The sequence below is a fragment of the Netta rufina genome (assembly GCF_964035555.1).
Source record: "Netta rufina genome assembly, chromosome: Z".
In the NCBI taxonomy this organism is placed as follows: domain Eukaryota; kingdom Metazoa; phylum Chordata; class Aves; order Anseriformes; family Anatidae; genus Netta; species Netta rufina.
Genome location: NC_140126.1, coordinates 8,251,037 through 8,267,430, shown reverse-complemented (window position 1 = coordinate 8,267,430; position 16,394 = coordinate 8,251,037). Strand labels below are relative to the sequence as shown.

General features: G+C 46.7%; 1 protein-coding gene across 1 annotated transcript; it reads right to left on the bottom strand.

Moving 5' to 3' along the window:
• Window positions 1-10,758: 10,758 nt before the first annotated feature.
• Window positions 10,759-12,099, bottom strand: RXFP3 (relaxin family peptide receptor 3; the record flags this gene model as incomplete). The annotated part of the gene is made up of 1 exon (XM_084304994.1): window positions 10,759-12,099. One exon carries the CDS (start codon window positions 12,097-12,099, stop codon window positions 10,759-10,761), a length of 1,341 nt encoding a protein of 446 aa, XP_084161120.1.
• Between the last annotated feature and the right edge of the window lie 4,295 nt (window positions 12,100-16,394).

The window sequence follows — 16,394 nt, the reverse complement described above, 5'->3', positions numbered from 1 at the left end:
AATTTTGTCTTACTCTGAAGTTTCCTTATAGAGATGCCCTGCTGCAGCTCATTTCTCCCTCGTGTGTCTGGAACAAACGAACGTTTGCTTGCTACGAGCTGTAACACTGCATAACACTGATGAAGACACATCCATACAGACACCTGGTGATTGGAGGCCACCCAGGACTTGTCTAGCATCCAACTCATGCTAGGATCTAGCCTCTGAAACCTTCAGCGCTAATGCCAAGAGTCAGACCAGTACTGCAGCTGTCCCCTGCTTGCCTGGCAGGTCAGTTTGTATTGCACTGGTTCCCAGCAGCATTGGGTGGCAGGAACAGTGGTCACAGCACACAGGGAGGACAAGAGGCAGCATTCCCTGGAACCTCTGTTCTTGGGGCTCCTCTGCTCAGTAGGTGCTGAGGGGCAAAGTGTGGGGTCTAAGGAGTGGCAGGGGGAAAACGAAAAGGTCCTGGCAGTGATGCCTTTTGTTAGAGGCTGGGATCACTAGTCTGGAGTTGTGTGCTTGGCAGATCACAGTACAAGTGCAAATGTATCCCAGATGATTCCTTTGGTTTTTCAACATTGATCTGATTTTTTTTTTTTTTTGGTGAAAAAAATAGTTTTGCAATAAATTTTCAAGTTCTCAGATTCCAGAGACTTTAAGGGCTGAAGTAATTTTTTCTTAACTAAGTGCTGAAATTCTAACATCCCATTTGCCAAGCCTTTAAGAAACATATCCCAAATATTGTTAGATTGACATAACACTGTAAAACTTGGCAACAAAACAGTTGTTAAAACTATGGTTATCTCTGAGAGAGGGAGAGAGAGATGGTATCTTATCAGAAAGTGTTTTTCTTTTCTGAATAGCATGCCTATAAATTCCTTTTGTAGTGTTTAATTTGCAATTACACTATATCAAGTGTACTCAAAATCCAATATTTCAGTTGTTGTGGTTAAACCTAGCAGGCAGCTCAGCACTACACAGACATTTGTTCACTCCTCCCCTCTCCCACCATGGGATGGAGAGAGATTTGGAAATAAAAGGGAAAACTCATGGGTTGAGATAAACGTGGTTTAATAGAACAGAAAAGGAATGGAAAATAAAAAGAACAATTTTTATAATTATATATATATATATACACACACACACACACAAAACAAGTGATGCACAGCACAACTGCTCACCAAGAGATGCCCAGCCAGTCCCTGAGCAGCTGCAGCCCCCAGCCCACTCCCCCCAGTTTTATTGTTCAGCACAGCACCACACAGTGTGGGACACCCCTTTGGCCATCCTAGGCCAGCTGTCCTGGCTCTGTCCCTTCCCAGCTCCTGGTGCACCCCCAGCCCCTTGCTGGCAGGGCAGCACCTGCTGTGGCTGAGAGTCCTCGGCTCCGCCACAAGTTATGTGCACTTGGCTTCACCTGGATCTTTGGATAACTGGTCGTGTCCAGGTCATCATAAATCACCTCCAGCACAGCTGATTTCCTCAGGTACTGGATACCCCCCTCCATGGTAGTCCACTTGCCTGGGTGACATGCAGCATCTTCCCTGAAGGGGTACCTTTCCTCTATATCTCACAGAAGTCACCGCCAGAGGCTGAAGGCTTGCCCCTTTTCCCATCGTTTTGTCAATACCCCCTTCCTAGAGAAGGATTCCAGCTACTTGCCTTCCTCCCCAGCTAATTCCAGGATACTGGCCCCATTATCCCAGCATGGGAACAGCCAGGTGACAACGTGTCCACCTGGATGATGACTGAAATATTTGTCACAGGTCACTCAGTGACAGGGATGAGGTGGGTTCTGCCTTGTCCATCACTTCTGCCTCTTCCTCCCAGTTCTCCCACTTCTTCCTCCTTTCCCTTCTTGGAGGAAGTTTTTTTCCTTACTAGATAAGATAATTTTCCACATCCAGTGTTTCTTTTTGACTGTAGGGGTGGTTGATACCAGCACAAGTTGGTACTCAGGTTCAGATCCAGCTGGATTAGATCCAGAGGCATTTTCTTCCTCTTGAGGGTGCTGAGTACCACTGAATAGTGCACTTTGATAGGTGCAGACCCCAACACAGTGCAGTGAGCTGTAAGTCTCCGGCATTGCTAGGACAGGGACATACCTTTTTAAAACATGCTATCAGGTTTTAGGGTTAAGTTCAGGGATGAACTCCAAACCCATCAGAGGTGACAACCACGGTAGATACCTGCCCACATCCTCAGACACACCCTGCCACCATAACCACTCTGCTTCATGGCACGTCTCTGGGTGGAATTCTTAAGCAGTAGTTTGAGCTTAGACAAATCTGGAAACACACATCGGAGACATAGCAGCAGGGTCATGGTAGTTTAAACATCCCATTCAAAAATCTCATGAACTATTGTAACTTGCTTGGAGGAGAAAAGATAAACAGCGTGCTTATTAACAGTTGCCATGAGAAGGTTCCTGCAGTGTAAGGATGATGGCAATACGGAGTACAAATACCAGCGTAAGTTCACGGTGGGTGTAACAAAAATGTGTGCTGTACAGACTGCCAAAGCCATTAGGCCAGACCTCAGAGCTGATAAACAGCAAAAAAGGAATTAAGACTAACAACCCTGAGAGCAAATAAAGTAACACGGTGAATGAATAAATCAACATTGTGACCAGAAGCTATTAAACTAATATCATGCCTACAACCAATTTGTTTTAACATGCTCTGGTCAGATCTGTCACTATCCCAGACCTTTGTGCCCCACGTTGGGCACCAAAGGAGCTGTTGTTAACCCGGCAGGCAGCACAGCACTGCACAGCCGTTCACTCACTGCCCCCCAGTGGGATGGGGGAGAAATTTGGGACAAAAGGTGAAATTTGTAGGTTGAGATAAAGACAGTTTAAAGGACAGAATAGGAAGGGATAATAACAATAACCAACAAAACAAGTGATGTACAACTGCTCAGCACCTGCTGACTGATGCCCAGCCTATCCCCAAGTGGTGGCCATTGTGGGAATAGAAATGTTGTTTTTGCAGAGTTACATTGTTTAGAAGGAGGGAATGTGGTACTGAGATATGCTTACAGTGATAAGAAAGTTTAGCAGGCGACCTTGTAAAATGCAGACAATCAGACTCCTTAGGACAATTAGGTGAAAATCATGGTGTCAAGTCAAGTCAGATAAGTGAAGAAACATTACCACTTCAAGCAGTAAAAATGTCAAAAGAAATTTGAAATTTAACAGGCCGGCGACTGAAGGCCATGCATTGTTTGTGAAGCATCAGATAGATTGTGAACCTGGATTACCCACTCAGTGGGGAAACAGGGGAGGGTCATGCCATCAAAAGGTATATAAACTGTGTTTTGGAACTACTAGATGCGCTCTCTCCTGCTTGTGGGGCGCCCGCCATTGCAATTGCAAATAAATTACTACTTCACTGAGATCCTCGCCTGAGCCTAAGTTATTGGCTACGGAGTGTTTCTCACAGCCATGCACCCCTGGCCACCCCCCACCTCCCCAGATTTTACTGTTCAGCATGATGCCACCTGGTACAGGACATCCCTTTGTCCAGCTGGGGCCAGCTGTCCTGGCTCTGTCCCCTCCCAGCTCCTGGTGCACCCCCAGCCTCCTTGCTGGCAGGGTAACATCAGAGTCTGAAACATCCTTGTCTTAGTGAAAGCACTACTCTTCAACAACCAGAACATCAGTGTGTTATCAGCATTAGTCTTATCCTAAACCTAAATCATGGCAGCATACTAGCCACTATAAAGAAAATTAACTATCTCAGCTGAAACCAGGGCGTCAGTCCACATCTCTGAAAATGTAACCCCAAATCTGAAATGCAGAGTAGATTCATCTTTTCATTATTTAGGATTGATGGTACAGGTTCAGCTATTATTTAATATTGTTAGTATGTCCTGAGAGCTGCAGAATCCCTGCTATCTTTGGTTCAGGAGCTCATAGGTAGCTCTCTGCCCATATAGCTGCGTCAATGGATTTGATCTGGAGCTCAGTAGGAAATGCCTTTTAATGAAACAAAATGTAAGTTGTATTTCCTTTGAACCCTCAGAGCTCTTTCAGTAGAAATAAAAAGAACAATAAAAACAGCTTTGAAGTTTAAGTGTTTATTACCATAGATATAGAATAGGTGAAGATTTTAAATATGTAACAGGAGGTGATTTGAGGACATTAACTGAATTTTTTAGAGGTTTTACAGAATAAACATCAAGCAATACAGACATACGTTGATTCCATTGTATCAGAACAAAGATGCATTCACAGCAATTCATTTGCCATTGTAGAATCAGACAGAATCACAGAATAGTTGGGGTTGCCTCTGGAGATCACTTGGTCCAATGACACTGCTGAGTGCAGAGTCAGCTAAAGCAGGTTGGTCAGGACTGTGTCTGGTCCAATTCTGAACATGTCCAAAGACAGAGACTCCACAGCTTCTGGGCACCTGTCCTGGTGCTTGGCCACACCACAAAATAAGCTCTTTCTGTGTTTAAATGAAATTTACTGAATATCAGCTTTTGCCTTTTTCCTCTTGTCTGTTCCATGGAGACCACTGAGAAATGTCTAGTTCTGTCTTCTTTGACCTAATCCCCCACCCCAGCAGGAATTTGCACACATTAAAATTCTCCAGGCAACCCCAGATCTCTTAGCCTCTCCTTGCATGTCAAATGGTCCAAGCCCTTCATCACCTTGATGGTCCTTCACTGGCATCCCTCCAGTGAGTCCCTGTATCTCTTGCACTGGGAGCCCAGACCTGGACCCAGCACTTCAGATGTGGCCTCACCAGTGCTGAGCAAAGGGGAAACATCTTCTCCCTTGACCTGTTGTTGGTGCCCTGCCTCATGCAGCCTAGAATGCTCTTGGTCTTTTTTGCTACCAAAGCAACTTGCTGGCTCATACTCCATTTGTCCACCCACCAGGATCCATAGGTCCTTGCTTCTCAGTCAGTCTTCCCCCTGCCTGTAGTGGTGTCCCATATCATAGATATATCTGTCCCCAGGTGTAAGACATTGCATTTCCCTTGCTTGAGGTTCCTGTCAGTCCACTTCTCCAGCCTGCTGAAGTTCCTCTGAATGGTGGAACCACCCCCACAAACACCCACACCTTTTTATCATCTGTAAACAGGATAGGAAACATTCTGTCCCACAGTTCAGATCATTAGTGAAGATATTTATCAGAATTGATTTCAGTATTGATGTCAGGTACCCTGCTGGTCACCAGACTCCAGGTGGACTTTGTGTTTCTGGTCACAACCCCCTAAAACCAGCAGTTCAGCCAGTTTCAGTCCAGCTCACCTTCCACTTATCTGACCAACGTTAACAGTTTGTCTGTGGGAATATCATGGGAAAGCATCAAAACCCTTATTTAAGTTGAGATAAACAACACCCCTATCCACCAAGCTAGTTGTTTCATCATAGGGGATTATAAAGTTGGTCAGATGTGATTTCCCCATCATTTTGACCCAGGACTAACTGTTAGTAGCTATAAATTGATAACAAATTTATTATCTGAGCTTTAGGATTTGGCCTGAAAAGAAAAATAGAAAGGAATTTGATTTTCATATTTCTCATCTAAGCTGATCAGAGACTTTTCCACAAAAACAGCAGGAATATATTTTTTTTTCTTTTTTCTTTTTTTCCTACAAGATTTCAGTTTTATCCAGCAGGAGGCTAAATGTGACTTCTGAATCAAAGTGGAAAGCTTCAATGAACATTGACACTACAAGTCAGTGCTGAATACTTAATTTGGTCATTCTGCAATGACTGCCCTCATTCAGGTGGCCTAAGCAAGGAACAGCACAGAATATTAACTCATTAGCCCAAGAAAATGAGCTACTTTTACTTTTTTTTTTTTTTTTTTTCTTTTCTTTCCCCGAACTGGTTAGTCTAAAGCGACTCACCTTAACTTTCTTTTAGCATGCCATAAGGAGGTAGGTCAGGGTTTCAAAAATCTTGCTTGATGAAATAAATGTTTTCTGTCTCCAGCTGCTTTGTTGGGTTTTGGGTGTTGTTTTTTGTTTGCTTGTTTGTTTTTCCGCCAATTTATTCTGGTATCCTGTGAGTCTGTATCTTACACATAAGGTTTAGGGAATGATTCTGAGGCTACGGACAAACATAGGCTGAGAAACCTGTCCATATGTGCAAGTCCACATGGATTTGAAAGCACTTACTCTAAGGAAAACTATTCCCTGCAACTGGAGAACAAGTCTGTTAACTCACTGCCCAGCCTTCTCTTGCAGACTCTGTTTCAATCACTGCTGCTGAAAGTGCACCTGGAGGGAGCTCTTATAACTGAGCAATCATGACAAAAATGTATTTCCAATAGCCCCCTCTGGACGGCTTAATCAGAATTCTCTTTTGAAACAAGAGAAAAATAACCCTCACTAAAAACTACAGGCCAGGCTCCCACACTAATGCCCTCGAGTTGCGCTGCACTCTGCCGATGCCTGCTCAGCTCAGAGATATCTGTTACATCAGCTTTCTGTGCAGGCACCCGACTGAATATCCAGCTTGTAAGGCGGATGGTACCGAAAAGGGATGAATGGGATTGCATTGCTTCACTGCTGAAATGAGCGCCAGAATGATTCACACAGAAAGTGGAGTATTTTTTTCTACCGAAGAGGCATTTCAAAGGGAAGCCTGGAAATGCGATAGGAGGTTGTTAACATATCAAGAGCTTGGTTAGTTACTTGAGAGGGGTAGATATTCAAAAGTCCGGGAGCAGACAGTGTCGGTGCCTCGTGAGTATCCGGGCTTCGCAGGTTCTCTCAGACTGTCACTAGATGTCAGTCTGCACCTTCGGGTTCCTATCGCTCCTCAGCAAGGCGCACTTCGAGCAGCACCCGAAGAGCAACCTCCAGCAGGACGAGACCCATAAAGAAAAATACAATCTCTTAGAGAACTCTGTGAGTATCGCTTTGTATCCTTCAGCTGTGTTTATTTCAGTCCACGAAAAGGTGATTGTTACAAACGAACACACCAACATTTCAAGGAAACAGGAGCTTCTGAAGAGTGTTGTAACTTACAGGTTACTTAGGAAAACCCACCATACCCTGTTGTTGCTGAGAACACATAATCTCAAAACTGGAGCTGGAAAGACCCTCTGCTCCGGCCCCATGCCTGATGCTGTGTGCACAGCCAGTGCTCCCAGTGCTCCCAGTGCCCAGGCTGGTGCCGCTGCCCATGCAACGCAGAGCCCAGATTTCATGCATGGGTAGTTGGGACTCACAGCACACATGAAGTAAAATTTCTCTCTGTGCACAGCCAGAGCAGTGCTCTTGGGCCACACTGGACACACACTGACCGGCTACACAGCCTGAGCTGCAGGTCAGACATAAACCAACTTTTGACCAATTGTGGATGAGTTGCACCTCTTTCAAACACCACATCTGTGACCTAGACCTGGTGGATCAGTGCCTTAAGAGAGAGTCCAGTCCCTCCCTGCACTACCAGGATATTTTCTTATTCGGGCGATTTGCCACACATAAGGTTTTTATGTCTTTCATGATCAGATATCTGAGGCATCATGACTATCTGAGTTGTTCTGAACTACGGGTTGTTTTTCTGCCACAAAATAATGTGTACATCGACATCCACAAAAGCACATGGGTTTTGTCATGCTGAGCACCACAGAGGAAGTCTTTTAGGCAATTCACTATCTACTGAAATTCAAAGCTGTGTTTCAGATACCTGGGTAGTTTTCTACGTAATGCACGAGAGCATTAAAGCATTTGAGAATAGGAATTACAATCACAGCAAGCCACACAAGAAGCTCTGCTGCTCGATAGCAAACAAGAAAAGTATCTGGCTTCAAGATCCATCCTCTCTTCTTAATTTAGGTGCTTTTTCCTGTTCCGTGGTGATATGCTCAGGTCTGTCTGAGCCCTGGAGTTAGATGTTCACGGCACACTTTTTCTCACACAACAGCGTGTTTTTCTTCATCCGCTAGCACAGGTATTAGGGCTTTCTCCCAGAACACGTTAAAACCCAAATGCATTTCTTACAAATCCTTTGACACATTAGGCTGGTGGATTTATACAGACAGAAAGCTTACAGGCTGTGAAAGCCATCTCATCACGCATGGCATACTGAAATATTAATTGAACCAGAACCTGGGAGCAAGAATAAGCTCGTGATTATACAGCCAGGTTAATCATTTTCCTCTGGGAGGTAAAACCTGGGAGCCAGACCTGGATCCAATTTCTCTTCTGTATTTATTCATACAAAGAAGAAATCTTGATTCTTCTCTAGGGCTCATGCCTGAATTGTTATGCTGCAGTTATGCTGCAAAGTAACATTCAGTTCACTTTCTGAACCCGCAACAGTGAGCACCTGATGCATCTGGAAACTGTTTCAAGCCAGAGGATTCAAGCACATCCACAGAGAAGCCCAGAGATTCCCCAGGGATATGGAAGGTGGAAAGGAGCATCTCCCAGACTGTGGGCAAGAGTTCTGCCCACTGAAGCAATATTTCAAAAGGGAAGAGGAAAGAGTACAAGCTGCACATGCATTTGAAGGCAGGACAGGAGAAGCATATTTAGAGATAGACGCAGAGGGACAGGGAGAGTGAGTCAAGTTTGCAGCCCCTCCTAACGTGGTGTGGCCTGGCACAGGGTGTCCTGTGCCAGAGTACCCCTTAGGGTACAAACAGCAGCCAGTCCTGGCTGCAGGATCCCCATGAAACGCAGAGAGGTGCTACAGACATAAGCAGATTTAGGCATGCTCAGGAGCAGACTTCTAGGCACAAAAAATTTTACTGAAAAACTTTGAGTACCTACACACTTCAACTGGCAGCCAAGTCAGCATTTAGGAACTTAGAGGGACAGTTGTACAGTACTTAAATGCTCAATTTCTTCTGTGGATATATCTGATTTTTCCCCCCCTCCCCCAGAGTCTTTGCATCTTTACAAAGAAGTCCATCAGCTGCCAGCTCACTTCTGCTGTTCTTCTCCAGGCACCATGCAGATCTCAGTATCTTCCCAGTTAGGAAGCACCCAAGGCTGTAGTAGAAGTCTCTGCTGACTTGGAAAAAGGAACGGCTTCTTGTTACAAGTAGCAGAACCAGCTGCTTCCAGATCAAACTGGAATTTTACAACAGGAGTTATTGGCATGTACAGTAAACCTAAAGGAGTCTGCAAAGCATAATTGCCACTAATGGCACTGCAATTTTCTCTGGACAGAAATAGCAAGTTTGTTCTGCATCTGTGCTTAGAGGTGACAAACAACCCTCTGCAGAAGTGCTTCTTTTTCCTTAGCAGAGTCAAGCTGCAGGGGAGGGAGGTGGAAATAGAGAGGGCTTTTGAATATTGTATCGATATCTTCATCCCAGTTGCAGTTTTGGGTATTAATAAGCTTGTTTTGACAACAAAGCCAGAACTGTTGCATTTTTCCATCTTCTAAAGGAAATGCTTTGACCTTCCCATTTAAAATCATTTTCCTCATATTAAAAATATTTTATAAAGGAAAAGGAAACCTATAGCCTTACCATAAAAAGTTTCACAGCTTGAAATTACACTTTTTCATGCCCTTAAAAGTTCACTTCAGACCGATCTTGAATTATTTCCCGGCTGTTTCTCTGTAACACCGGATGGGACAGGCACTCTCCCTGCCCTTCTCCGGGGTGAGAGCTCCAAACTGCAGCCTCTAGGGCTCCTCACACCAGAGGATTTGAACTTGAATTAATCAAAACACTGACAAGCATCAATGCAGACCCTTAATGAAGACTTTAGCAGAACACAAACCTTTGTGCTTGGCTTTAGCTGAACCAAGAAGGATCCTGGAGCAAACAGTTTGAAGTAGCTACAATCTGTTTTTTCCTCTTTATTTACAGTCATGCTGGTCTCCTGGAGCGAGTAACCAAACAGTCTGATGTGCAAGGGCAGAGCCTGCAGCCTCTGTGCCCCTGGAGGGACACCTGCCTTGCCACAAAGTTTGGGGCTGTGGGTTCCCCCCAGCTGTGAGGCTGGAGAACACAATGTCAGAGGGAATGGGGGTGTCACTCCCTCCCCTCCAAACCCAGGCAAAGCTCACCATGAAGCTGCAAGTCCTGCCCTGGGGTTTCTCCTTGGCTGTTCGGGTTGCTCTGTATCCCAGTGGTAGCAGAGGGGATGAGGGAGCTGAAAAAGCAGATGCTGCAAGGATCTGTAGGGGAGCACAATGCTCCTTGTCCCTTCTTTCCTGGGTGCTTAAGAGAAGGGAAAGGATCCAAGCCTGAACAAGCAGAAGCCTTGTACCCACATGGCTGTCTGATGCCTGTGCCCTAACCGGAGCCTGGTGAGGGGCAACCAGTGCCAGGCTGGCATTATGTGCGATGCCACACAGCAGCAAGAAAGCACCTCCACTCCCCCCCCCCTCTGCCACAGAAGCACAGAGGGGCAGGAGAGATGCTGGCCCCTTGCTGGCTGCGCTGCTGGGCTGTGGGAGCACAGCCGGGGCTCCCCAGCCTTGCTCCACCCCAGCCAGCCCTGCACACCCAGTATCCTGCTGTGTGTGCCCCCAGCTGTGGCTCCAACAGGAGCTAGGACAGGTACAAGCACTAAAAAGCATCTCCTAGAGACACTCTGATCCCCAGTGCACCACAGGCACCTTCTCCTACTCCTGTTCTCCAAGCCGGGGGGGGGGGAGGAGTGGAACACACTTGGCAAGACCATTTCCACCAACAAGCCTCCAAGAGCAGACAACCCCAGAAGGGTTTCTCCACCCATCCCTCCTCCCCTCGTTCCTACCAGGCATTCATTGTCCCAGGGCCACATCCTGCACAGATCCCCAAGCCCCATCCCACCCCCGGACCCCTCCCCAGCCATCTCAGCAGCATTGCTCTGTGGAGGCAGCAGGCAGCACGTCGCAGCGGCTGCTGTACACCACCACCCCGGGCGGGTAGTAAGCCAGCTCCGGCTGCACCGCTGCAGCCGCAGAGGAAGCTGTGATGGGGTGTACGGGCACCAAGGTGTGCAGGGCCTGCTCCTCCTGCTCGGGCTTGGTGGTGTCGGTGAAAGGGCGCATGGTGGTGAGAGAAGGCGAGGTGATCCTCCAGAGGAGGCTCTTGAGTGCCTTGCGAAACTCCCTGCGCATGAGGCAGTAGAGGATGGGGTTGAGGCAGCTGTTGGAGTGCGCCAGGCACACGCTGATGGGGAAGAGGTACACCTGGGAGAGAAAGTACTCAGCGCTGAAGCGCACCACGTTGAGCTTGATGAGGATGCCCCACGTTGTCAGCGCTTGGTTGGGGAGCCAGCACAAGAAGAAAGAGAGCACCACGATGGACACCGACTTAGTCACTTTGGAGCGGCGCTTGGTGCTGGGGCCACTGCAGGTGCTGCCAACGTGCTTGTCGCTGATGAAGCGCACCAGGAGCAAGTAGCAGAGGCTGATGATGGCCAGCGGCAGCACAAAGCCCAGCAGCACCTTCTGGATTTGGTACAGACCCAGCCAGAACTGGGCATTGCTGCCTCGACCCTCGGGGAACTTGACAAGGCAGAGCACATCATCGAAGACGGTGGCAGTGGTGGAAAAAATGGCTTGGGGCAGAGAAGCCAGGATGGCCGACAACCAAATGAGCGCGCAAAGCCACTTGGCAGAGCAGCAGCCACCCAGTGGGTCACCTCGCCGCTGGTTCTTCAAGGCTGAAGCCACGGAACGGTACCGAGCCACACTCATGGCAGTGAGGAAGAAGACGCTGGCATACATGTTCATGGCTGTCACGTAGGAGACGATCTTACACATTGCCTTGCCGAAGAGCCAGTTGAAGTCCAGCGCGTTCTCCACGGCCCAGAAGGGTAAGGTCAGCACAAACTGGAAGTCAGTCACCGCCAGGCTGGTCACGAAGAGGTTGATGGAGGACTTCCTCCAGCCTTGCTTGCTCTTCATCAGGTAGAGCACCAGCAGGTTGCCCACCAGCCCCAGGGCGCACACCACCGAGTACACCAGGGAGATGACGATCCGCAGCACGTCGGAGCTGTCCCCCTGCATCCCATCGGCTCTCTCCAGGTTGATGTTCTTGAGGAGCTGCAGGAAAGCCGACGCGTTGCTCCTGTTGCCCATCGGGGCTCCCTCCAACCAGCCCAGCGCCGCGTCCCAGGGCTCCCCATCCGCTCCCTCCTTCATGCCGGCGGCTGCCGAGCAGGGTCCGCGCTCACAGGGCTCTCCCATCCCATGCTAGGGGAAGGACGGAGGGGAGAAAAGAGGGAAGAGAAGGCAGAGGGACGGCTCCGCGGCAGCGCTCCTCGTCCCCGGGAGCAGCACGGAGCGGGCAGCAGGGGCTGTGCAGGGCGGGCCGGGGGCGGCCGCCGCTGTTATATCCGCCCCGCGGGGCCGGGGCATGCGCAGCGGCGGCGCCGGAGCTCTCCCGGGTGCTGAGAGCGGCTCCCACCCCCCCCCCCCCCCAAAAAAAAAAAAACACAAAAAACCCAACCCCTCGTCCCCCGTCTCCTCCCGCCCCGGGCCCCGGCTTTACGCGTCCCGCTTGGAGTCCTCGCCTGGGAAAAGCGGGCGGGATGGGAGAGGGATGCGTGCCCCCGAGACGGGAGGATGCTCACCAACACCCTCCTACACCCCCCCCCAAAAAAAAAAAAAAAGTCTGCACGGTGTTTCAGGTTGTGAAGAAGCCCCCCGGTCCCCTCTCTTTCGCAGACGTCCCGCGGCGCCCTCCTCCGTCCCCAAAAGATCCGCCTGCGGGATGGCGACGGGCAAACTGCGGAGCCCCAAAATATCCGGAGCTGGGCGTCCTGCCGATCCCCTTTCCACCCCCGGGGGTGTCTGTCCTCGGCTTGCAGGTGCACGGGGCCGTGCGGTTGCCCCCAGCCCCGGGGAGGGCAGCGAAGGGTCCCGGAGCGGCTCCGGCCGCCGCCCGCCCGCAGGGGGCTCCGCAGCGCCGGCAGCCGCCGGGAGCCGCCCGTGCCTCGCCCCCCAGGCGCGATCCCTGCGAGACCCCCGAGGAAAAGGAGGCAGGAGGTGGAGAGAGGAACCGGGGCTTTCCTATCCTCCGCTCCGGCTTTAGATAGACCGAAGTGAGGGCAGGTTTCGAGGGAGAAATGGATCCTGGGAGGGGATTAGGGGAAGGTTTAACAGGTGGCTTGTTTCTCCGTAGCCTCCAAGATGATTTGTTTGATGGAAGTTCCTGCACGGACACGGCTTTGTGCCATTTGTTGCCAGAGCCCCACTCGTCCCTCTGCTTTCCAGATGCGGTGACCCTGTGGAAGTACCAGCCAGCAGCAGTGCTAATGGGGAATGGGAGTAATCAGGAAGTTTTATGCATCATTTGTATGGCACATAACAAAGGAATAACTTCCTGAAGCCAGCAACGTAATGCCCCAGGAAGGCTTAGCATTCAGATGATTTGCTCTGCTAAATACATTGGTACCAGAATGAAACAAAATTTTGAAATAAAGTGCTTTCAAAAGGCTGGACACAGAGGGCCTTGCAAGACAGAGCTCTGACAGTTCCTCCCCACTTTCCTCCAAGTTATGGATTTCTTTCTAGTCTTGCATACCTCTTAATTACTGACCAGGGTTGCATTTGGGTAGTATTTTCAATACTAGGGCATTAACCTGCATCCCTTAGCCTGTTGAATGGCATCAGTTTCTGACATTCTCTCCCCCTGACTATGCCATGGTTGTAGTGAAACACAAAAGCCCCACCGGTGCTGCACAGCAGCCCATAATAGTGCTGGCAGGACAGAAGGTCGAGGATCTTTCTGCACCAGCAGTGCAACAACCATAACATATAGACACCAGCACGGTGATGGGACAGACAGTGCAGAAATGTGTGTTTCCAGATTGACTACTGCCCCATTCTGACCACATTGCTGCCTGCACACCCAGTTTGAAGTATTTTACTGGGAAAACTGCAGAAACTGAGTATTGCACAAAATATTTATTTATTTTTATTTTTATTTTTTTGCCATATGAATCTTCCCCCACCCGGTGTATTCCGTTGGTACACTGTAGGCTGCACAGTAATAAAGATGCATCAGGAGGATAGGGGGGAAATGTACCTGCACATACACTACTTTTCATTAGCCACCCAGAAAAAGCCACCAAATGTGGACTGAGGAACTGGTGGGAATACTGGCAGTGGGTTTTGAAATCAGGGCTGCAGGCATGAGATGCTTGTCCATGTTTTTTGCTACAGCCACCAGACAGATTTTTCCAGTCTGCAGTGGTTTGTCTCTTTCTTTTGTCATTCTTCACCTCAGAGAAGTTTTAGAGGTAGGTAAAGGAACTCACTAAAGTTAGATGAATAATAAAAGAAATATTCACTGAATAATTTATTCATCATATTATCTGTACATTTCCATAGCTGGAAAAATGTTAAAAAAAGTCACCAGATTTTTTGAAAAACTATTGCAAAATTCATCGGATACATTACCTAATGATTATTATTCTGGGAAATATTATTTTCTGCTTGTTCCATGTCAGTGCAGCAATGCTGCAAAAGACTTGTCGCTAATGTGAAACTTCCTGGAGACTTCCCTTCATAAAAGTGTCAGTGCAATTACTGTTACTGGCTCAATCTTTTTGACAACCCTAAAAATACTTGATGGGCAGAGGCTTTAAAGGAGTGTTCTGGTGATAACAGAAATAAAGGCTGGTTTGCTTGCTTATGAAACCTCAGGTGGATCCTTAAGAGTTTTGGGAGAGGCATTTTGGTGTTTATTTAATACTGTGCTAAAAGAATCCATGGGGCTAGCTTGGCTCGCTCGACTTAGATAGCGTCTATCTACAGAGGAAACTTGGAAAGCTTGCACCAGCTCATCCCAACAGCAACCACTCCCTTGTATCAGCGATAAATGTGCCCCTGCATGCATTTCCAGAATTGCATTAATAGTGTTTCAGATAAACATGCCAAATACACATTTGCTGAAAATGACAATTTTCATACAGTTCACCCTGCCCTGGATGCCATGTCATTTTTTGCTTCCTTTACAAAGCTCTTACAAAAACAAAGGACTGATTATGATTACAGCAGTGACTGAAGCAGCTGTATGCTGTTCTGAAACTTTTTCAGCAAGGGAGATGGGGTTTTGTTTTCAGTATGACGGCCTCTATTTTATTTTTATTTTTTAGCTTAAAGCACATTTTTGAAATATTGAAATACTGAAATATTTTGAAATATTCAATCTATTTGATACATTGAATATTTTGAAATATTGTATGATTATTTCAAACAAAGAAACATTCCAAATGGGACTATTTCTTAGGGCAAAGATTTTTTTTTTTCTATTTGACATACTGAAAAAAAAAAGACTGGTAATGGTAAAGGTCTTGAATGATTTCATTATAAAGAGTTATTAATGTGTTATTTAGATGGGCTTGACATTATTCTTAAATGTTACCTTCTTGCAATAGGATTCCGTTTTATGAATAATTCTTTTTATGGCATTTTCTTCTCATTAAAACAATTTTTTTTTTTTTTTTCTTTGAGCAGGAGGCAGAAAGGAAAATAGGAAAAATGAAAGGACACTTCATATTTATTTATTTTCTCAGTGCTAATTTTCAGAGCTCATATGGTCTCGTATTGGCTTTTTATGAACTTGTGGATATGATCTCATGATTTTGACTATATTCAGATAGTGAACTGTTACAGTTTGAAAAGGGTTTTACAGCTCTACTTTCTACATCCTGACAGTGAAGATTTGGTGCAATTTGGTGCGTATACAGCATGGGAAGGCTTTCACAGTAATTCTTTTCTTAAAAGTGTAGAAGGAAATGTAAGCAGATTTTCATTACAAAACCTTGGTTAGATAACACAGTCATCGTGACCAGAGGAAAACATCATCAATAAACTTCACAGAATACAGACATGTTCTCTGGAAAGCATTATTTAAATCTAGACAGAAATTTTAATTAAAAAACAAAATCATGTTAACACCTTCTTGTCATCTGTTTTCTATGTACATCACTGAGAACATAATTTCCTGACACTGATTTTCATAGAAATTTAATTTCAAAGTGACCTGTTGCTCCACAAACTTGCTTCAAAATTGTTAATATGGATAGGAAGATCAAATGAGCTTTAAGTTTACATGAAAGGGATCATTTTTGTGAATTATCTGACCAATTACAAATAACAACCCAAGTCTGAACACTCATCAGGATTCTGAAAGTAAGCATCCCAAAAATCTCATGTAGTGGAACCACATAGTACTTCAGAGTTTGCTTCACTCTGTTGTTGGAACCTATCCACACACATGCCATAAGTGGAATGTAAGCAGATATTTTTTGCATGAGTAACTTATTGAATTCCAAAAATCTTTAAAGGCTAGAACTGAAATGGAAAGTGAGAGATCCAACATTGGTTTTGTCTCAATTACCAGAAGTTAGCTGGGTGTAAGAGACTGTGTCTCTAAATGAAGAAGCGGGAAAATATTTTTTTTTAAATATACTCACAAACTTCCTTCTAAATATGTCTCCAAAAAAAAAAAAAAGGAACAGGTGCACAATAAT